The 22754-nt window shown below is 32.9% G+C and overlaps 1 protein-coding gene across 1 annotated transcript in view; it reads left to right on the top strand.

The window, feature by feature from the left end:
* Positions 1-235: 235 nt before the first annotated feature.
* LOC308649114 (uncharacterized protein) overlaps positions 236-22754 on the top strand; it is a 32307-nt gene continuing 9788 nt past the window's right edge. Inside the window, exons 1-2 of the mRNA XM_081294486.1 lie at positions 236-356; positions 19127-19253. Coding sequence (XP_081150612.1) covers positions 297-356; positions 19127-19253 — 187 coding nt within the window. The 5' untranslated portion in view covers positions 236-296. The remainder of the gene's footprint in view (positions 357-19126; positions 19254-22754) is intronic.

Below are 22754 nucleotides of genomic sequence, written 5' to 3'. Positions count from 1 at the left end.
GCAAGCGCGCTACCGCCTGAGCCACTTCTTAAGCACTTGTTTTGTAGTCTTTTAACAGTGATAATGGAGCAGCCTGTCATTCAGGCTTTGATTCTGCGCCCAGTTGGCTGAGGTTGGAAACAGTGCCTGAAGCCTTGGCCAATCAGTCTCTTAGGCGAGAACTGTCCAATCTTGGTGCAGCCGGTGATGAGGGGGTGGGCTTCCACAAACTTCCATTCCCTTTGCGTCCGGAGCGGCCATTGTTTCAATCTTTTTTAGGCTTTCTGTCCTGCATCCTGAGCCCAGGTTTCTGTGCTATGGAGAAGCTGAAAACAAACCACAGGGAGACCACTGAGAACCCTGAAAGCCAGGAAATGGTAAGTGTGCCTTGTTATCTTGAGACTGCGTAGGAAGGTGGCTTAAGGCTGACAGGAGTGGCAATGGTGGAAACTGGCAGTTCTGGCTAGAGACTTCTCCAGGTCCTCTCCAGAGTCTTGTGGCCAGAGGGTCTCTCTGTGGTAGCTTAGCCTTCACCTCCCTCTTACTAGTCTAGTGAGGCTTACATCAGCAGTTGAAAACCTGGGCATTTTGTTCCATAATTGTATGGTGTTTTCAGCTTCTTTCTAAAGCCCTTTGTGGGCTTCCATGTCCCATGAGTCCAGCATGACTCCAGATTGCATAGTGAAGACTGAGATAATTATCAGGAGAGGACCCCAAATCCATTTGTTGTACTCATGCATGAGATAGGCTGTTGATTTTAGGGCTTGTTACTCATAAGGGTTTGTTTGTTTGTTTGTTTGTGTGTTGTTATCTTTTTGGTAGCATAAATTCAACTCAGAAGTGTTCATTCACTGATTCACATTCCCACCCCTTTTTAAAATATTTTTATTTAGAGACAAGGTCCCTTTGAATTTCTTAGGGCCTCACAAATTTGATGATGCTGGCTTTTAACTCATTCTCTTCGTGAGTCCTGAGATTTTTAAATGTAGGGGAAGCAGTATCTCAAATCCAGAACAGACATCTGAAATCCAGAACTTCAGTTTAGCTCTCCATAGGTCTCAGAATAAACCCCTAGTTTTCTAGCTCTCTGTTCACACATCCAAAACTAGGATTCTCAGTTCACAGTGAATAAGTATAAAATAGAATAGATAGTATAATAAACCATGTAATGTGGATAAGGGGTCTCACTCAAACACACCTGGCCACTAACTGAAAGATATGTTAATGAGCACCATTAAGTCCTATTTCAAATGTAAAAGACCTTGAAGCCCACTTGTGGGAACACCTTCAACAAAGTCCTTTGTCCCAGGGGTGATTCCTGATTGAATTTGAAGATAAAAGAATTGGTCACAGAAAGAATGAAAGTGAACCCCTGTGGTAGTCAGGATGCCTTTTCCAAAGCTATTCTAAATGCATTATGCTCCACATTCTGCCCAAAACCATTAGTAAACTTCTAAGATGGCACATCAAGATGAGTTTTATTTATTTTTTTTTCTGGAATCATTCCTCATATCACATAGTGGGAATTCTATTTCTTAGATTTTTTTTCTTCAAAATTTATGAGACAAGCACCCAGATGCAATTGGCAAACTGAGAAATTTTGGTTCATCTCAAAACTCCACTTTCAGCATTATCAATCATTATTTTTTCATGTTTTATTTCAATTGGATGCATCATTTATGTTTTTCTACAAGAAATGAGGGCGTTTTTAAAAGAGTTTAATTTATCATTCTGAGATTTTCACATCATGAGAAGCAGAATAAAATTAGGTGACATTAAAAAGAATGAATCTCTCCTAAATGAGGTTTATGTGTCCCAGTTAATAAATTTTAAAAACGGTAATGGGTCATCAATTGATGTTTTATTTATTTATTAATGTATTTGTTTATTTACTTATTTATGGCCAGACCATGTTATTAAAATAACCCACAGAAGGGGCTGGGGTTGTGGCTGAGCTATAGAGCACTCACCTAGCATGTGAAAGGTCCTGGGTTGGATCCTCAGCACCACATAAAAATAAATAAATAAAAAACCCACAGAAACATTCCAAAATTTTAGGAAAAGCTTTTCCTGCCTGGTGTGGCAGGAAAAATAAAAGTGGGACTAACTTGAATTTAAATTACATGCAAGTTCAATTCTCTCTCTCTCTCTCTCTCTCTCTCTCTCTGTACTGGGAATTGACCCCAGGGCCTCATGCTTAGAAGGCAAGCACTCTAGAAGCTGAGCTATTTACTCAGCCTCATTTTTTTTTGGGGGGGGGGAGAGACCAGGGATTGAAGTCAGGGGCACTCTACCACTGAGCTACATTCCTACCCTTATTTTGTATTTTACTTAGAGACAGGGTTTGAGTTACTTAGTGCCTCAACATTGCTGAGACTAGTTTTGAATTCATGTTCCTTATGTTTTAGTCTTGTAAAGAGCTGATATTACAAGCATGCACCACCATGCCTGGCCAATTTCAATCTTACGGGCTAAAGTACACAGCAAATTAGATCAAAGTCCATATCAATAACTCGGTACATTATTTAAAAAACAAAAACAAAAACAAAACAAAACAAACAAACATAAATAAATAAATATATATATATATATATATATATATATATATATATATATATATATATATATATTCTCTTAGTTGTTGATAGACCTATATTTTATTTACTTATATGTGGAGCTGAGAATTGAACCCAGTGCCTCACATGTGCCAGACAAGTGAGCTACCACTGAGCCCCAGCCCCAGCCCCCTGGAACATTTTTTATGGGGGATATTGGAGATTGAACTCAGGAACACTTGACTACTAATACACATCCCCAGGGGTTTTTTTTTTTTTGTTTTGTTTTTTGTTTTTTTTGTTTTCTTTCTCTTCTTTTTTCAACTTTATTTAGAGACAAGATCTCACTGAGTTTCTTAGCACCTCATTTTTGCTAAGGCTGGCTTTGAACTTTTGATACATCTTCCTCAGCCTTTTCAGCAACTGGGATTACAGGCTTGCACCAACACACCCAGTCCCTGGAACATTTTTAATACCTGTTTTACATAGATTTTAACCAGTAGCCTTAACTTTTTTCTATATATGTTTGATTTGAATCCATAACCCAGAAATCAGTGAAACAGAATCTATTTTTTATCTCCAACACTGCTTTCAGTTATGACAGTGTCTGAGTTAAGATTCCCCTTAAAGTATCTACTATATGTTGTGTTCTCATTCTGACCTCCCATATGACCTAGTTCTGAGTTTTAGAACATCTGAAACAAGGTTTCCAGAGATTCCAATTTTTTTTTGGAATATTTAGAAAACACCACTCTCTGAGTCTTGCCTTCTAGGGACCAGTTTGAATTTTAAGTGTGTAGCTTCTGAAGGGATGGACTAATTGGATGCTTTGCAGCTGGAAGGCATTTCTGATATACTTTTTATCTAAAAGGTACTTCATTTGATTCCTTTTATTAGATACTGTGAATAAAGATACAATAAAAATAGACACGTGGCAATATCTTTAGCAAAAGGATTCAAATTCCTTTATATATATATATCCAAAGTTGTTATTAGTGGATTGTATGACATTTTTTTTCAACCAAGAATTATTATTTGTATCTTTTTATTTATTTAAATACTGGAGATTAACCCCAGGGCACTTTACCATTGTGCTACATACCCAATCTCCAACACTTTTATTTATTTATTTATTTATTTTTGAGAGAGGGTTTCACTGAGTTTCTTAGGACCTTGCCAAGTTCTTGAGGCTGGACTTTAACTTGAGAATAAACCCCTAGTTTTCTACCTCTTATCCTCCTAAGCCACTGGGAGTTCAGGCATGTAGAATTTTGCACTGCTATCCCAAATTATTACTAGTGGATTATGTGGCATTTTTATTTTGGGCTTTTAAAGAACCTTAACACTTTTATAAAAAATATATTTATTGGTTTTATATTGTCATCAATATTTTTACATATTTGTGTACCCTGGAATCCCTATTAATTATGAGATATTTACTTGGTTTTGTTTGGTTTGGTGCTGAATATTGAACCCAGGGGTACATACCACTGAGACACATCCACATTACTTTTTATGTTATATTTTGAGACAGGCTCTCACTAAGTTGATTGTAGCCTTGTTATGTTAATGAGGCTGTCTTTGAACTAACCATTCTCCTGCATCATTTTTCATAGCTTCTAGAATTTCAGGCATATGCCACCATACATGACAATTTTAGATTTTTATAATAACCATTCCAACATTTTCTGCATAGGCTGCAGAAAATTTATTTGATTAATGCATTAAATCCCTGAGGCAAATTTATGTGAAGTAGCCAATGTAGGAGTGTTGTGTAAAGATTAGCAAGGATTGTGGAATGTGATAGACATTATTATCTAAAGTACATATATGAAGATAGGAATTGATGTGAACATACTTATGATGTGAACATACATATGAAAAATTGTTCTATCTGTGCAATAAGAATTGCGATGCATTCCGCTGTCATGTGTTTAAAAAATAAAACCAAATTAAAGATTTCTTTATATGTATTGCTGAGAATCAAACTCAGTGCTTTGCACATGCTTGCAAAGTAGTCTACCGCTGAGACACAACTCCAGTCCATGTACCCAGCTTTTTATACTCTCTTTGTAGTAGTCAGAAACAACTTTAAAAATTGCATTTATATCACTTTTCCTAGTACAGTAATGTATTACTAACTAAACTTATTCTTAGTATTTTTTAAAAAATAATCTAATGGATGACTGTTATTTTTTTTCCAGAGATTATTTTATCACTTCTTTAGGGCTTGGTGAAGGGTCTTCTTTTTTTCAGAATGTAGATGTCTCCTATTATCAAATGGTTCCATGCTAAGTGTGTTGAAAATAATGATTCTAAAAGTTTACAATTCACACATTTTCAAGACTATAGGGGAAAGGGAAAGGACAATATTCACAACCAAGAAACCATTTCCCATGGAAGCATAGTATCAGTGTCCATCCTGGAGTGTAATCCAGATCTTTCAGTGATAAGGTTGTTTAAGAACTACAAATGTAGATTTTTGGGATCCTCTAAAGTACACTGAAAGGCTTTAAATCATTTACTCTTCTTCAAAATAAAATTTCTACTACCTACTTAAATAATAAAGCACTATGAATGAGAAAGGTGAATGAGACTTAAGTTCTGTGGAGGTACTAAGATTGACCTTTAATTATAGTTTATAAATAGTCAAATAAGAAGGGCCTTCGAGTTGTCTCATCTTTTCCAACGCATGATATGGAATACTTAGATAAACTGACATGAAATAATGAAAATGCATTTCAGGGAAGTGATATCACAGAAATTTTCAGGGTAGAATCTTGGAAATGTGGTAAAAAATATATTCATATACATATGCATTTCTATTGAAAAAATAAGTGATAAATACATGAGTATGAGAGTAAATTCAGTGTGCCTCATGCATTGTATGTTGAAGGTAATGGTAAAGGAGTAACTGAGGGATCCAGAACTCTATAATTGTGGGAGATATTAATAGCAATTTAGAAAAAGAAAATATAGTTAAATCCCTTTAGATTTGCCTCTGTCCTCTGTTCTTCTTATAAATTTAATTCTGTCAAATGAGATTATGTGGGTATGGTTCTCTCTGAATTTATGTTTTCTCTTTTTTTTGGAGTTTGTCAGTTATGTCATGTAAAACCCTGTCCTAAACTCACTTTGGGGCTCTTTTGCCACCTGTTCTGGACTGCAGAGCAGAGACTCACCTCACTCATTCTGTGCAATGAATTGACTTTTGTCAATCTTTGCAAACAATGATAGGGAGAACAAGGATATTGGAGGTCTTTTATATCCTATAATATGGTTGTCAGACGCTGTGGGTTAAAGTGTAGTTTCTTGCTATGTTAGAAACACCTTCCCTATGAGAAGGGTTTATCTATATTTTATGTTTTGGAAGCCCTATAAACACAGAAGAGAAGCATTTATGGTCACAAACCAAGGAATGCCAGAAGCCATTAGATGTGAGAAAATACAAAAAAAAAAAAAATTGTAGAGCTTTCAGAGGTAAAAAGTTTATTTCTGTTTTCTGTAAGAAAACTAAAATTTCTCTTTGGCCTGACAATATTTTGATGTTTTAAACTTGCTTGCAGTTTCTACCTGTGTTTTGAATTCACCTATGCCTGGCTATCCCTTACCAGATATCAACCCTCTCTAAAACCTTACTGGTGCCTCATAAATCCTGGCTCCCACTGACCAAAATACAATTCTCTCGAAATCTCAGTGGCAGCTCATAAATTCTAATGTCTGGAGCTGAATTTATTCCCTCCCTTGAAATGTTAGCCATGTAGATCCTTAACCAGCTATCTGCCTTTGTATTATGATTGTCAAAATATTGTTAGCTGTAAGGACCTTAGACACCCACCTCCTTTGTAACCTTTTGTGCTGTAAAAACTTTTTCCTGAAGATCAGGGGGATGATCTCTAGTATAGAATCTTGTAAGAGACAGTCCTGGCCAGCTTTTGTGTACACAATACAATCTTGATTTAATTTGATTTAAAATTTGAGTTGGTGGTCTTTTCTTTGTGTTTTGGTTCAACATTAACCTTTTTTTTTTAAACTTCACTGTAAATAAAACCAGAGAACACAACAAAACTCCTGTAAATGAGCCAGGTGCATAATAATAGTCATTCTTTCCTGAAAGCACAGTAGTCATTAAAGAAATAATATAAGCTTAAAAATTAAAAGATAGCTCAAATATCAAGGGAGTTTAGGAGTTAGAAATTTTTTTCTTTCAGAATATAGGTAGTAAAATAGGAAGAAAGATAAAATGTGAAGCATAAATATTAAATAATATGCGAAGAAATCACCAAAATATTTATTACAAGAAAATCATATCTACAGAAATGGTTCAAGAGAAGCAGTCTTTTTGTCAGGGAATAAACATTTGGACACGAATGGAAGTTTTGGTTCTTTTTAAGTAGTTTTACTCATAGTGAATAATCTTTACACTATTTCTGCATTTTACTGGTTGGAATTAATTATAATTCATATATCTGCGAAAAAGATACTGAATGCAGAAAAATATTATTGCTCATGTTTAAATCACCTACATTATTTGATCTTTTCCTTTTTAAACTAAAAATCTGCATAAAACCATCTCTTAATAAATATCTCTATCTGTATATTAGCAGCAACTGAGTTATAAAATTTGCTATGATAACTTGTCTCTTCATGTACTTAAAGACTATGAATTTGCTGCTTAGCATTTAGGTATAATTTTTTATAGTGTTCTCTAGTTATTTACGTCTCTGTGCCAAGTTTTATACCAAGCTCTTAGTATGTGCCTTAATTACTCTGTGTAGCAGTGTAGAATCCATGTCTTATTTGTGACACTTTGTTCCCAGAACTGTGTCTAAAGGGAAATATGTACAAGATGATTATTCAGGAAAAAAAAATCTATCTAATATTATATTTTATTTTATATTTATTTATATATTTATGTATACATATTATTTTTATTATTTAGAAACACAGTTTGGTCTCAAACTACACTGATTCTAGTGTATTTTAGCTTTAATTGGTTGTGAAAAACAAACTAATGAGACTTTTCTCTTTGTTGTTTGGTGATTTCTGCAACCTCAGGAACCTAGTGAATAATGGGAGAAATAAATAAGTAATTCTCTAGTTTGAGGCAGAATCATCAAACTAGATGATGTTTTGCTTCTGCTTTCTATCTTGATCATTAGACACATACCTTTAAATTTACATGGAACACTTTTGGAATTCTGTTTTGCTTTCTATCTTGATCATTAGACACATACCTTTAAATTTACATGGAATACTTTTGGAATTATATTCTGTTAGTTCTTCTAAAAAAAATCAAAAAAAGTGAAAAATAATGTAGGAAAGGTAAATGATTAATTTAAAACAATTCATTTCTTAAAATAAATAATTTTTTTTAATTACAAAAAATTCTGAAAAATTAGAAAAGTTAAAAGATTTAGAAATAGCCTAAGGCAACTTCTCTTTTGCTCAGGACAGTAGACTATATCTCCAACTCATTCCTCTCTAGAATTGGACTGTGTGCAAATATGAAAAAAAAAGTACTAAGATGCCCCACATGGCTTATAAGGTTTAAAATCCTGACAGGAGCTCAAATCTGTCATTTTTCTACTTTACAAAATACAAAATCTTAAATTTGTATACTTAACAAACATTTGCAGAAGTGTAATTTAAAATGGCCTAAAAAAATGAAAAAATCATTGAAGGACTGACCCACTGAACATGAGGGACTTATAGTATTGAAGCCCTTATATTAAATGTCTTTTTATCATTGTCAAAATTTTCCACGTTTATATTATCAATATATTAATCAAAATTTTTATGCATTTAATAACAAATAGCTTAGTTCCTGTTTTACTCAGTCTTTTAAAAAATTAGTAATAATTAATATTAATACTTTAATGCTCATGCTTGTTAAAGTATGAAACATATACTTTAAAAGCTATGGCTATAGCAAGTGAAAAATCCAGCCTAATTTCCTCTTAAGATTGGAAGCCATTTCATCACAAAGGCATGAAAAGTTAATTTCTGCTTCATTATAAATTACTGTGATTTGTAAACTTGCTTGAAATGCCTGCCAGAGCCTTGAACTCACCCATGTCTGGTTTTCCCCAATGAGATAACAACCCTCCCTGAAACTTTAGTGATGACTCATAAATTCTGGCTTTCCCTGACCAAATAACAACTCACTCTGAAACTTTATTGGTGCATCATAAATTCTGATGTTGTGATCTAAACTTACTCCCTAAGTGCTGAACCATTTAGACCATTAACCTACTACATGCCTTTGTATTATGCTTGTCAAAATCCTGTTGTCCATGTAAGGTCTCAAACACCCCCATTTTGCAAATTTTTGTGCTATAAAACTGCAGTCCTAGAGAACTGGAGTGCTGTCCTCTTTTCCCATGGGTTTCAGGAGAGACTGTTATGCTCAAATGCGGGACCCCCAAAAGACCACCAGAGACCAAGATAGATGTATGCAGCAAATAGGTGTTTATTGTGAGCTAGCTCAGTCCTCCACACACACAGCAACTGGTGGCTTAGAGGCCCTGAGCCCGGGGTTTGCAGCAGTTTTACACTCTTTGGGGAAGGCAGGTACCCCACATACATCATAACATCTCTTAGCAAATCATCACACACCTTGGGAAAATCATAAACAACTCTAAAACATGATTAGCATATTCACTGGTGGTAACAAGTTGGGTTAAGGGTGATTGGTTAGTACAAGATGGGGATTCATTTGAACAGATTGGTACAAATAATTATGTTTCTTTTTTCTTTTTTTTTATACTGTGTTTCTAATAAAAATGTTCTCAGCTCCAAACCTATATTTCCCATGTCGAGCTATGTTTAGAATATGACATAGATAATTGTATTTGATAATTTATAATGGAGAGTTGAGAATATCTCTTGCTTGTGTCTCCCTTCCTTAGAAACTGAACCAGAACTGTTCTTGGTCCTGAAAATAGAGGACCATAACCAATCAGATATATTAAAAAAAAATGTTGATTGATTGCATATTCTCTTCTCTGTTCAGATCCTTGGCCCATTTCTCGATTGGGTTATTATTATTATTATCATCATCATCATCATCATTATTATTATTTGCTTAGTTTTTTGTTTTCTTTATGTACCCTAGAGATTAGTGCTCTATCTGATGTGTGTGAAGTAAAATATTCCTCCTAAAATGTAGGCTCTGTCTTCACTTCACGGATTGTTTCTTTTGCTGAGAATAAACTTTTTAGTTTGATTCTATCCCATTTATTGATTATTTGTTTTAATTCTTGTGCTATCAGTGTCTTATTATAGAAATTGGGGCCTAATCCCACATGATGAAGATTAGAGCCTGTGTTCAATTCCATTAGACATAGAGTATCTGGTTTAATTCCTAGGTTCTTGATACACTTGGAGTTGAGTTTTGTACATGGCGAGAGATAGTGGTTTGTTGAAGAGGCTATCTTTTCTCCAGTGCATGTTTTGACAACTTTGTCTAATATATAATAATTATAATTTTGTGGGTAAGTCTCTGTGACCTCTATTCTGTACCATTCGTCTGCAGTCTTTTTTTTTTTTTTTTTTCCCAAATGCAATGCTGTTTTTGTTGCCATTGCTCTGTAGTATAGTTTAAGGTCTGGTATAGTGATGCCACCTGCATCAATCTTTCTGCTAAGGATTGCATTAGCTATTCTTGGTCTCTTATTTTTCCAGATAAATTTCATGATTGCTTTTTATATTTCTATGAGGAATGCCATTAAGATTTTGATCAGAATTGCAGTAAATCTGTATAGTGCTTTTGGTAGCATTATCATTTTGATAATATTAATTGTGCCTATTCATGAGCAAAGTAGATCTTTCCATCTTCTAAGGTCTTTTTTGATTTTTTTTCTTTAGGGTTCTGTAGTTTTTTCTTTAGGGTTCTGTATAGACCCTTCACCTCTTTCATTATGTTGATTCCCAAGTATCTTTTTGGTTTTTTTTTTTTTTTGAAACTATTGTAAATGGGGTAGTTTTCTTCATTTCTTTCTCAGAATATTTTCACTGATATACAGAAATGCCTTTGATTTATGGGTGTTAATTTTATACCCTGCTACTTTGCTAAATTTATTTACTAGTTTAGAAGTTTTCTGGTGGAGCTTTCTGTGTCTTCTAGGTATATAATAATATCTGGCATTTGCAGGTAAATGGATAGCATTGGAGAAGATTATGCTAAGTGATGTTAGCCAATTAAAAAAAAATGCCAAATATAAGGAGCTGATTCATAATGGGGTAGGGAAGGGGAGCATGAGAGAAATAGATGGATTCTCAATAAAGAAGAGGGGTGGGAGGAAAAGAAAGGGGGCAGGGGATTAGCAAGAATGGTGGAATGTGATAGAGACCATCATCAAAAGTACATGTACAAAGACACAAATTTGTATCACCATACTTTATATGCAACCAGAGATATGAAAAATTGTGTTCTATACATGGAATAAGAATTGTAATGCTTCTGTTGTCATTTATTTTAAAAAATCGATAAAAATATGAAAAAAATGTTCATAAATTATATACATTAAATATGTGCATGTTATATATAGAATATATGCATATATATATATATATATATATATATATATATATATATATATACATACATACATACACACACATATATGTTTATATATAGATCTAGGGAAAGGCAAGTCTCTTTCCTGAATTTTTAAAAATCAATTTATTAATTTGTTCTAACTTGCTAATAGAGCAGAATGCATTTCACTTCATAGTACACAAATGGAGCACAAAATTTTATTTCTCTTGTTGTACAGAAAGTATAGTTACAAAACCCATGTAACTCTACTTTGTGTACAACAAGATTTTCATCTCATTCCACCATCTTACCTACCTCTATACCATCTCCCATCACCTCCCTCCACTTTGTCTTATTCAAAGTTTCTTCATTTCTTTCATGCTAGCTTTCACTTCCCTCGTTGTGGATCACCATCAACTTAGCAGAGAAAACATTAGGTCTTTGGTTTAGGGGGATTGGCTTACTTGCCTTAACATGATATTCTCCAGCCCTTAAGAAAAGAAAATGTTATAGACAGGCCATTGGGTCTAAGGCCATGTCATAAAATAAGAAATATACCATTAATCAATTTAAATAATAAACTCAAATCTTTGGATCTGGGGAAAACACACACACACACACACACACACACACACACACACACCCACCATACACTTTCTGGTTAAATCTCCTTGCTGTCAATCAGGGCAGTTTCTCTCTAGTTTATATCTCAGGAGAAATATTGGTTTAAAAAAATGTATCTTTCACCTGTAGCATAAAAAGAAGTGATCATGTCCTTCATCTTCCTGAACTCAGGACAAGCATAACTCTCAAATATGGTTCTGTGAACTGAGATTTTCTGTAGTCTTGACATAGTTTTTGAGGGTGCTGTTCCAAAAATACATATACTTTATTAGTAATATTTTAAATACATAATGGTAATTTTCACATAGTAGAAATTTGGGGTTATACTATAAAATTCAATTTTTTCTATTTTTATATGAATTCTAAAAAAATAATTATCTTTCCACCTCATATAATTTTAATGTTCAATCTGTTTCCATACAAGAGAAGTGAACTAAAATTTTACGGGGTTGTGATTGTATTATTTCCATCCATAAATAATGTATTTACATGTATAATCTACAAATTCAAAAGGCCTCATATGCAAGTTTAAATGCAAATACTTTTCTGGGTTGGCTAGATTTTACTTCTCCAAGGATACCTTGCCTTAAATTTGCTGCAGCCTGAGGATCTGGATTTCAATTTCCAGAGCCTCAAAAGAAAATAAATAAATAAATAAATGTACAGACAAGATCCTCCAATTGTGACACCATTTATTTCTGGATTTAAGGTTATGTCCTGTCTCTCAAAAAACTCACTAGGCTCAGATTGAGCATATGAAGACATAAGTTGTGTCCAATCAGGAGCCCTTATATAAGTATTGTCCAATCTACACATTTCAGTAAAGAGAAGCAAGTTTTGACCATCTGGTGTAAAGTCTGCCAGAGTGGGTATCCATTTCTAGGCTCCCTCACTTATGTTCAGTGCACCTGATTTTTTCTCCTGTATAAGTACTTTGTGATTTATAGAGAGGACATGTGGTTCCTAAAAATACAGTAAATGATGAGTGTGCAGTGAAATCCTGAGACTGGATGGTGAGTCTGGTTGAAACTGGCTGCACTGACTATGGTGGGAACTGGCAATGGTGGACTAGAATCCCTGGTGTAATCTTTGGTTTCTGCAGTCCTGCATCTTCTGAGAAAGGTCAACTATGAGTCTCCACTGGATAGTCAACTGGACCATATATTAACAGTAGACCCAGAAGTCCTATGTATCCTATAGAATATCTTCAGCCCTACCTTAAATTCTATGTGAGAACATTTGTGGCAATATTTCCAAATCTTCTCAGATTGTGTTGTGGATTCTGGAGTGGGGAGATCATCACAATCACAACTCCATGTATTTTTTCCTCCAGGAGGGGGGTGAGATACTCTATAGGTATCTCAGTTTTTCTTTCCTCCTGAATTCATTCTCCTTCTTTTTGGAGATTGTGGTATTGTGGATTGAGCCAGAGGTACTGTACCACTTAGCTACATACCTGGTAGGTTTTTTTTTTTTTAATCTTCAGACAGTTGCTGAGTGTGATTTTTAAATTTGTGCACCAGTATTGTGAGTTGTATTTATATATAAAACTTTAGCTTCCTGTTCAATGACAACTGCCCCCTTTCCCAGTATTATCAGTTACATTTTTGCAGTATTATCAGTTACTTTACCCATCTTATATTTCAAATGAACATGGTATTTTCAATTGTTATACCAAAAACTGGATGAGACTTTAAAGTATTTTTTTCTCTCTGAGTGCAATGATGCATGCATATTAATTCCAGAGACTCAAGTGCCTAAGTCAGTAAGATTTCAGTTTCAAGGTAAGCATCAGGAACTTAGGTAGACCAATTAGACAATTAGAAAAACCTGTCTCAAAATTTTAAAACATGGCTGGGTATGTAGGCCAGAATTAACATGCTCCTGTTTCAAATCCCCAGTACCATAGAAAAAAAATCAAAAGCAAATTTTTTGTTGTTGTTGTTGTTGTTTATGAGCATTTTACATGATTGAAAAGTAAAGAAGAATTGCTTGATCTTGGAAAAATCATGTGTTTCTATTCTTCCCTTGTGTCTCCAAAGGCAGACAACCTGTCAGAGTGTCTTTATGCTCAGATTTCCTTTTGTGGAATGTATATGAGAGCATTCTCATTCCATACTCTGATATTTTCCTGGAACTGTGTTTCAGAACTATGTAATATGAGGACCCCACAGCTGGCAAATCTAATGTCTCTCATAAGTCCAGACCAGTACTTGGGGCTTTTCTTGTTCAAGAGCAGTATAAATGTAGACAGCTTAGTTTCTCAAAGAAGTAACTGAGAGAACCCTCAACTTCCATTTTTTAAAAAATGTCTTCACTAATTTTATAGTCTAGCACAGTGTTTCTTTCTTCCATATTCATATAATTGGAGTACTACTTACTCTTCCACTTTTTCAGAGTAACCATTCTAACAGCTGTTCTCAAGCTGCAGAAGATCTTATAGTTGGCTGGTGCACTAAAATTCTGATGCAAGCTTTTTAAATTCAAGGGTGCTTTATGCTCACTGGAAAAAAAAATTGATGTGCACCTATTTTAGAAATAAAGAGGGATCTATGATTGTAACCATTTTTCTTCACTAATATTTGAGATTTTAGCCCATTACAATGTTTGCACACCAATGTGAAACCACTCCTTTTTGATCTAGGGAGATTTACACCTGCACAGTTACCAGTGCTTTCAATGCTTTGAGGTTTCAGTTATATTCCATTGTATGGAAAAAGTTAATATCAGCACAAATTACTTACAGAAATAATTTGTTAGGTCTGGTGTTATTAGTAAAGTGGGCTGGGTGAGAGAGCTCAGGAAGTGCTAAACTGCCACTTTGGATTTCAGTGGTGGTCTGTATTTCCCTGTTAATTTTTTGGTACTGTCTAGATAAAAGTTCAACTGTCAGCAACAGCTCTTTGCATTTTTAGAGAATGTTGGCAAATCCCTCTAAGGGATTAAGGGGTTCCCTTAAGATTTAACACCTCTTCCCCTCTGGTCTAATGGAAAAAAGCCCATGGATCTTGCATGGCCATAGAAAACCACTTATTTTTCCCCCCTGGAGTTGATACTCATGCATATCTTATTCCTTCCTCTGTGTATACAGATAAATTAGCATTCAAACTACAGGCAATTTAGAGTTAAATAATATATTTCAAATTCAAATCAATCTTCCTTTATTTATATTAACACTGGATTCTGGCATTTCGTTCCAGTAATTTTGCATATTGCTAAAATCATGAAAATCTTCAAGTGCATTCTACTCATCTCTTGGTAGATATTTTTTTTTCCAGTTTTCCAATGTGTGTGCCTCTAATTCCTTTACAGTTTTAAGAAGGACTCAATACAGGAGTATATATTTATTTGGTGTATCCATAAATGGAGGGAGATTTATATTCTGCTTTTATTTATTTTTATTTTATTTTTTTAAAAATTATCTCTCTTTATATCTGCTATTTGGTGGATGCTTGTGTATGATACCAATGTCACACACATTCTGCACACAAGTCCCTTCTTGTGATCTATGCCTTTTATTCTAACATCTACCTTGAGGTTGGATTGTAGCATTCACTCACATTAAATATTTTATTTATATGTTTTGATTTATATACTTATAATAATTAACAATAAAAAGATATTTGCATACATATGAATTGCCCTATGTACTTTTCTATATTGTGATTTCTTTATGTTAAAATTACTATACTCTTGTAATAGTATAACATGCATTAGTGTCAGGTAATGATCACTAGTACATTTGCTCTTATTTTTGTTTTTTAATATTTATTTTTCAGTTTTTGGCAGACACAACATCTTTGTTTGTGTGTGGTGCTAAGGATTGAACCCGGGCTGCATGCATGCCAGGCGAGCGCACTACTGCTTGAGCCACATCCCCAGCCCACATTTGCTCTTATATATGAGAGAGTTCTTGCCTAATTTTATATACATTTATCTTTCCAGGAAAATTTTAGAAGTTTTTGCTTTGATTTCTTCTTTAACAAAAAGTAAAGAATGGTAAAATTTTGACCAGTTATTATTAAAGGGTACCTTGGGGAAAATGATCATTTTTATAATAGTTTTATCCTTTGTAAATATGTTGAGTATTTGAGTCTTTTATGTTATTTTCTGTATTTTTATTTTCTCAAATACTGCATATTCCTTTTGTAAACATACTTGCGTATGAAATGCAACATTCATGTGACATCAACATAAAACATACATGGCATTTTATAATATTTGTCAAACTGGATATATTATATCAACAAAAATTCTAGCTCCTAGAATTTACAGTTTACAAAATTTCATAATTATTTCTTCCTCTTTAGCCATGCCCCTTGGTTTCACCTCTGGAAGAATATGGCTGTATTCTCATGTACAGTTGCTGTAATTTTAGTCTCTGTTTCCTGTGTGGGTGTATCATATACATTTTATTATAAAATAGTTTCTACAAATGGATAATAAAAGCTTAGTTATTATTTTTCTCTTTTGTGAATGCATTTATTCCACATATTCATCAATGCTATTTAATTCATCTATATGATGTGATTTTATTCAATATTACCTAATTTCTAAAGATTTTGAGTTTTTATGATTATTGAACACTTAGATGTATCCTTTTTAAAGTGACTCTTCAAGAACTTTTTCTGTTTTTCTTTTGCAATCTGTATTATTTCTTCTTCTTATAAGCGTTTGATTATATGTGAGGAAAATAGGATTTTTTATTACCTTGTCAGTTTTGCACCTTTTAATGTAATCATTTGATGAATATATTTTTTTGTATTAATATTTTGTAATTCATAAGTTTAAGCCTATTCTATAATTTTGAAAAAAAACTATTTTTTTTTCTTTTGTGATATTAGGGATTCAACCAAAGTGTCTTAATGCTGAGCATATGCTCAGCTCTGTTTTAAATTTTATTTCTAGATGGGGTTTGCTCAATTTCTTTAGTTGGCCTTAAATTTTGAACTTTATGCCTTAGACTCTAGAATAGTAGATATTTCAGGTGTGAACCACCATATGAACCCTATCTTTTGTATGTAAACTTTTGAGCTTTGTACTTTCTTAAATATTTCAGTATTATTTATTAATAACTTATATTCACCATTTAGTGTGTCAAAATATGTTGTTATGTTTTATGAGTGAAGGGATAAAATAGCATTTTATTATTACACTGTTTTCCCAATATCCCAGCATGTTTTAAGAGTTTTTTTGTTGTTGTTTTCTGTAGTTCCATCATTTATTTTATTATGAGGTTTACCCTGATTGATTTTACTTCATAACATCAATCATGTGGCATCATGGTATTTTGGAAAACAGTAGACTTTATGTACAATCATGGATCTCGCAAATATTTGAGCCATGTACTAGTCTATACCATCTAGATTCTGTCATTGCACTCAGAGAATTGGAAAATTGCACAAGATTCTTAGGATAAATTTTCCAGAGTGTATTTCCATAAAGCGAGAAATCATTATATATGCCTATATTTGCAAGTATACACTGTATAATTGATATAATTTTTATTTGTTGAATTTTCAAATTTGCTAGTGCTTTCTTTTTTAATTGTATCTGCTTTTTTTTTTTAAATTTGTACTGAATATTGAACCCAGGGGTGCTTAACAATAAAGCCACATCCTCAGTCCTTTTTTTTTTATATTTTATTTAGAGACAGAGTTGCTAAGTGCCTCACTAAGTAGCTCAATACAATATATATAAGACAATATTATATATAATATTGTCTTAGAATTTATGATCCTTTTTTCTTATCCTCCTCAGTCACTGGAACTACAGTTGTCCATCACTAGACTGGGCTCATTTGCTTTTTAAAAGCACCAACATTGATATTGGTAACTCTGTGTTATGTTTATCTTTAATAGCTTCTAATTTTGCTCTTTTGCTTAAGACTTTCTTTACTTTTAGTTTTTAAATTTTACTTTTTATTGGGATGGATAATTTGATAATAAATTCTAATCATTTTGTGGATTACTAATATTTTTTATGTTTTATTTTCACCTCAGGTATAGATGAATTCCAATTTTTGCAGCTGTATGGAGGTCTAAGTGAAACATAATAACCTGTATGGATATTGTTAAAGAAATGGAACCACAATTTTACCCAGTTTTTCGACTGCACTGTATATGCCCAAAGGACATAAAATCAGCATACTACATTGACACAAACACATTAATGTTTATAGCAGCACAATTCACAATAGCTAAGCTATAAAACCAACCATTCAATGATGAATTAGTCCATTCAATGATGACAGGATAAAAAACTATTGCTTATGTACACAATAAACTATGAATCAGCCATAAAAAAGAATGACTTTATGACATTTGCCAGGAAATGGATGAATCTGGAGATTTTATGCTAAGTAAAACAAACCATTTGTTTAAAACCAAAGGTTGAAAGTTTTTGCTGATATGTGAAATCTAAAGCTCATAAAGTGGGGAAGGGAAAGAAAAGAAGATCAGTAGGTTGCACAATAGTAAACAAAAAATAAATAAATGAATAAATAAAAGGGACAGGGATAGAAATATAAAATATATATCTCTAAGTGAATGCTACCATTGTATCCACCAACAAGAACAGAATTTTTATTAGGATAAGATATATTCCATGCTTGCATGATACCATAAAAATTGATTTTACTGTCAAGTAGAACTAGAAAGAACCAATAAAATAAAAAACAAATTATATTTGTTTGAAGAGCTCTATGTATATTCTATATAAATATCATACAATATAAACATCAATCAAAGTTTATATATATTTGAACTTTATATATAAAGTTCATATATATATATATAGTATGTTAAAAATCTTAAATTATAAAAAGGAAAATTCAAATTTATTTATATTTTTATATATATATATATTTATATTTTTATATTAATAACATACATAAATACTATAAAATGTTTCAACTTAAATAAACTATTAAATATTTCCATTAAGTGGTCTGTCTACCTTGTTACATTTCAAAATTTTTCTTATACGATTGGTATTGGAATTACTAGAGATCTCACTACACATTCAGAACAGCCAACTCTATCAGAGAAATAACAAATAGGATTCTACACATTAGTAAATCTCTGATTAGTGGTTGTACAATTAAAATTTGAGGATTTCCTTTCTTAATTACCATAATTTTCTCATCTGAATAATATACATAATTTAGATCATGATATAGAAAATTAGAAAATATATATTTTTAGGGTAATGCCTGAGTTTTATATTGTGTTTCATAAATGTGGAGTATATATACTTTTTTGAACTTAAATCACTTTTTCTGCAGAAGTAGATAATAGTATCATGGTGTTCCAAAACACCACCTACATGATAGTCTACTAACTCTCATTTCAACTTCAATTACATTACAGACTGTGCAAATGTTCATGTGGTCAATGTGTTATTTATTTGCCTATTCTTATTTTAGGAACTGTTAACATTCAGGGATGTAGTCATTGATTTTACTGAAGAGGAGTGGGAATGCCTTCAGCCTGCTCAGAAAAATTTATATAGAGATGTGATGCTAGAGAACTATAGAAACTTGGCCTTCCTGGGTAAGTTTAATTTCCCTTTAAAATTTTTAATTAATAATTATTATTTAATTTACTTCTGTTTCAGAGTATCTTCTGGGAACTTCTCAATAAGAATGAGTTTCAGATTTTTGTTTCAAAGAAAAAGGGCATTTTTATACAGATATTTTACTCTCTCTCTCTCTCTCTCTCTCTCTCTCTCTTTCTATATATATATATATATATATATATATATATATATATATATATATAATTTTACTCCTTAATCTGTCTCTTTCTTTGTGTGTTATACATCCTTCACTTTAGATAAGTAGTACCTAGTATAATTTAGTGATGTAAACTATTGTAGACTACACATAGCAGGGGACACAGTTGAGTCATTCAAATGTCAAGGAGAAAACCAAACTAAAAAATGTTGAAAGAGTAGTTATCTAGCAGAAGAAATTTTCAGAAGCTTAGGTTTATTTATTTTGAGTGTAATCATTGAGTACATACTGCCCTATATTTATCACATTTTCAAATTCCTTGTTGTTCTCTATTTTCTTTTTTAGTGATGTCCCAGTTTATTCAGATTAACCACCAAAACTTACCTTTTGTTGTGAGGGACAGCATGACCTGTTTCAAATCCTCTTGTGAGGAAGCCTTTAAAGAAGAAAACAGAAGAGAGAGACACACAGTGAAAGGGGGAAAAAAAAAAACCTGGCCACCCCTCTTAACAGCTGCACATATAATACCCCAAAATTACATAGCTTCTGATACCATGACTACATTCTAACCCAGTGTTTCTTTAACCCCAAGTGCTAGATAACCAAGATTGGGTACAGTTAATACAAATAAAGAGCCCCTTCTCCCTGAGGACATTACCACAAAAACTAGATAGTGCACCTGTAGAGTTGTCTTAATAGCTTCAGGGAGAAACTGCTGGGCATTACAATTGTGGGACTCAGGGTGCCAGTTACCATCACCCCCACACTTTCCTGTCTATTTCCAAGGTCAGAATACCTAATGCCTCCCCTCTTTTTAAAGGCCTTTTGAATAAATAATATTACTTATCTCCTTAATGCTGATGGGGGCAAAAAATAGGGCAGGCATAGACAACACAACATCAGTAAACATCCACCTATGAATATTTTTGACCCAGATGAAATTGAGTAAACATGAAGTTAGCCATTCCAACAAGTCTAAACATCCATCATCTTGTTGAACCTTCTTAATTATATCTTTAAGGTAATCTAAGTCTTTTGAAATAAAATTACTATTATAACTTAAATTGAAGGAACACATGTTATTAAACTTCTGATATCCTTTATGATGTAACAATAACACAAAATCAATTGCAGCATGATTGTCAAATATGGCTTGACAACATTGTTTTTGTTCTTCATTAAGCCTATTTACATCCATGGAGGCATGATTAATACTGTTTATGATAGCATAGGCGAGTTTCATAGTAGTTTGCACAACTACTGAATCATTACAGTTTTTATCAAGAGGAATAGACCTTTTATGAATAAATTCCACAGGATGGTGACCTATTAAATACTATGTGGATGGTAAGGACACATAATTCTGCTAAGACAACAATGAATACCATGAGACATTTTTACAGGTATATAACAATTTCATGCAAGTGAGTCAAGATATTGTAATGGGTTCTAGAAGTCCAGGATCTGACAGTACTAAATTTCCCACAGCTGGTGTACAAAACACAGAGCAACATTGTTATTAAGACTATAAAGCATTTACAGAGTTTTGTGTGAGTTTAGCAATCAAAGAAGTAACAAAATTATCTAGAGTACATTCTAACCCCATTTTAGCCAACACCTGTTGAGCTGAGGCTGTTAATGGTTTTATACCCCCCCCCCAAGTAACTAGAATTCAAGTATCTTGGGGTCCTCTTTTAATGTATCTCCTCTTTTGAGAATGATTATTCTCTTGTTTGAATGGACTCTTCTCATCCAGGGTTAAATGAAACTTGGAGATCAGCTTGTGAAGTCCCTGATGTTCATTTATAATTGCTATTTTTCATACATGAAGCTAGAGTCCAAACAGGACATGTTGGCATGTGATCAAAGGCATAGGATCTTCTCATGCTGGTGAGGTGGAACCTCATATATTACATAATTTTTTTGGTAATGGCTGTTTGAGAATAAAATGTCTATTCAATGCAGATGACCAATTTTGAGTATTTACTTTATGTTGTATATTGAGCACATTAACTGTAAATAAAACAGTATTTAATACATATTAATATAAGAGAGGCTAGATCTTTGTTTCTGTTTTAAAAGGCAAGTATTAGGATACATTTTGCTCACTCAACCAAAGCTCGTCCAAAAGAATTATGAGAAATTTCATGATTTAAAACTATATCTCATTGATTAAAACTTGTGCAAAAGGATGAGATGTAATGGCAGGGGCATTATTCATCTTTAAACAAATAGGGCCTCTAGGAGCAGATCATGCTTGGTTTCTTTCCATGCTCTCTGCTGGAACTGACTTGACATTTTCTTTTTTAAAATTCAATTCTGTTAGTAAATTTTTTTTCTTTTGTTTTGTGTTTTGCAATAATGCATTAGTAATCATAAATATTTTGAAGTGAATAAATCATTATACTTCTACTTTGTAATTTTTTTATATTTTTGTTTTTTTCTATTTTGATTACTGATTTAATTTCTGGATCATTGTTTTTTTTTGTTGTGGCATGCTTAGATTCTTTTCACACTTTATATATATGAATGAGAGAGAGTGTCTTTGACTATAATATCAATCCTACACAAAACGCAGTGATTTTTAATTTTTACAGTATTTTACAATTTGCTTAGACTTGTCTTAAACTTGGTACTGCTTGATAAGCCTCTCCTATATTGGTAGAATTTCAGATTTGCACACTAGAAATGCCCCTCTCATTTTTTTCTTAAAGAATTATTCACATAAACATTGTGCTCATTGATGTTAATATTTTTCAATTTCACTCTCTAAACTTTTTAAAATAGTTATTTAGTTTTCTTTGAGTAATTCATAACTGTCAGTATCCTAATGTTAAATTCTTAATGTTTTTTTTTCTTTTTTTGTCACTTGGATTTAGCCATGCTTCTTGTTGTTTATATTTGCTGTACTATTTTTTATTTGTTCATTAAAGGAGCCATCAGTAAATTATATAGTCCATTTTTGGGAAAAAAAGTATAAAAACTTTTAAATAAATAAAAATAGGCAAGAACAGTGCTGCATCCTTGTAATATTTGCTAATTGGGAGGCCATGCAAAAGTACTTCATATTTGAGAGAAGTCACAGAAATTTAGAAACAGCATGGCTCAAACAATTTTAAAAAGACTTGTGTTGTAGTTCATGATATAGAATTTTTGGAGTAATCTCAAGCGTTACACATGAAACATTAAAAGTTGGATGACCTAAAGACCCAGAATTGCCAGTACTAAATATGTATCCATGAACAATTAAATCTGAAAATTGAAGAGATACCTCTGCTTTTGTGTTAGTGCAAACATTTTTCTCAGCATTAAAGCTAGG

This window comes from Spermophilus citellus (genome assembly GCF_964194105.1).
Source record: "Spermophilus citellus genome assembly, chromosome: 5".
Taxonomy (NCBI): domain Eukaryota; kingdom Metazoa; phylum Chordata; class Mammalia; order Rodentia; family Sciuridae; genus Spermophilus; species Spermophilus citellus.
This window is presented reverse-complemented; position numbering and strand designations above follow the sequence as displayed.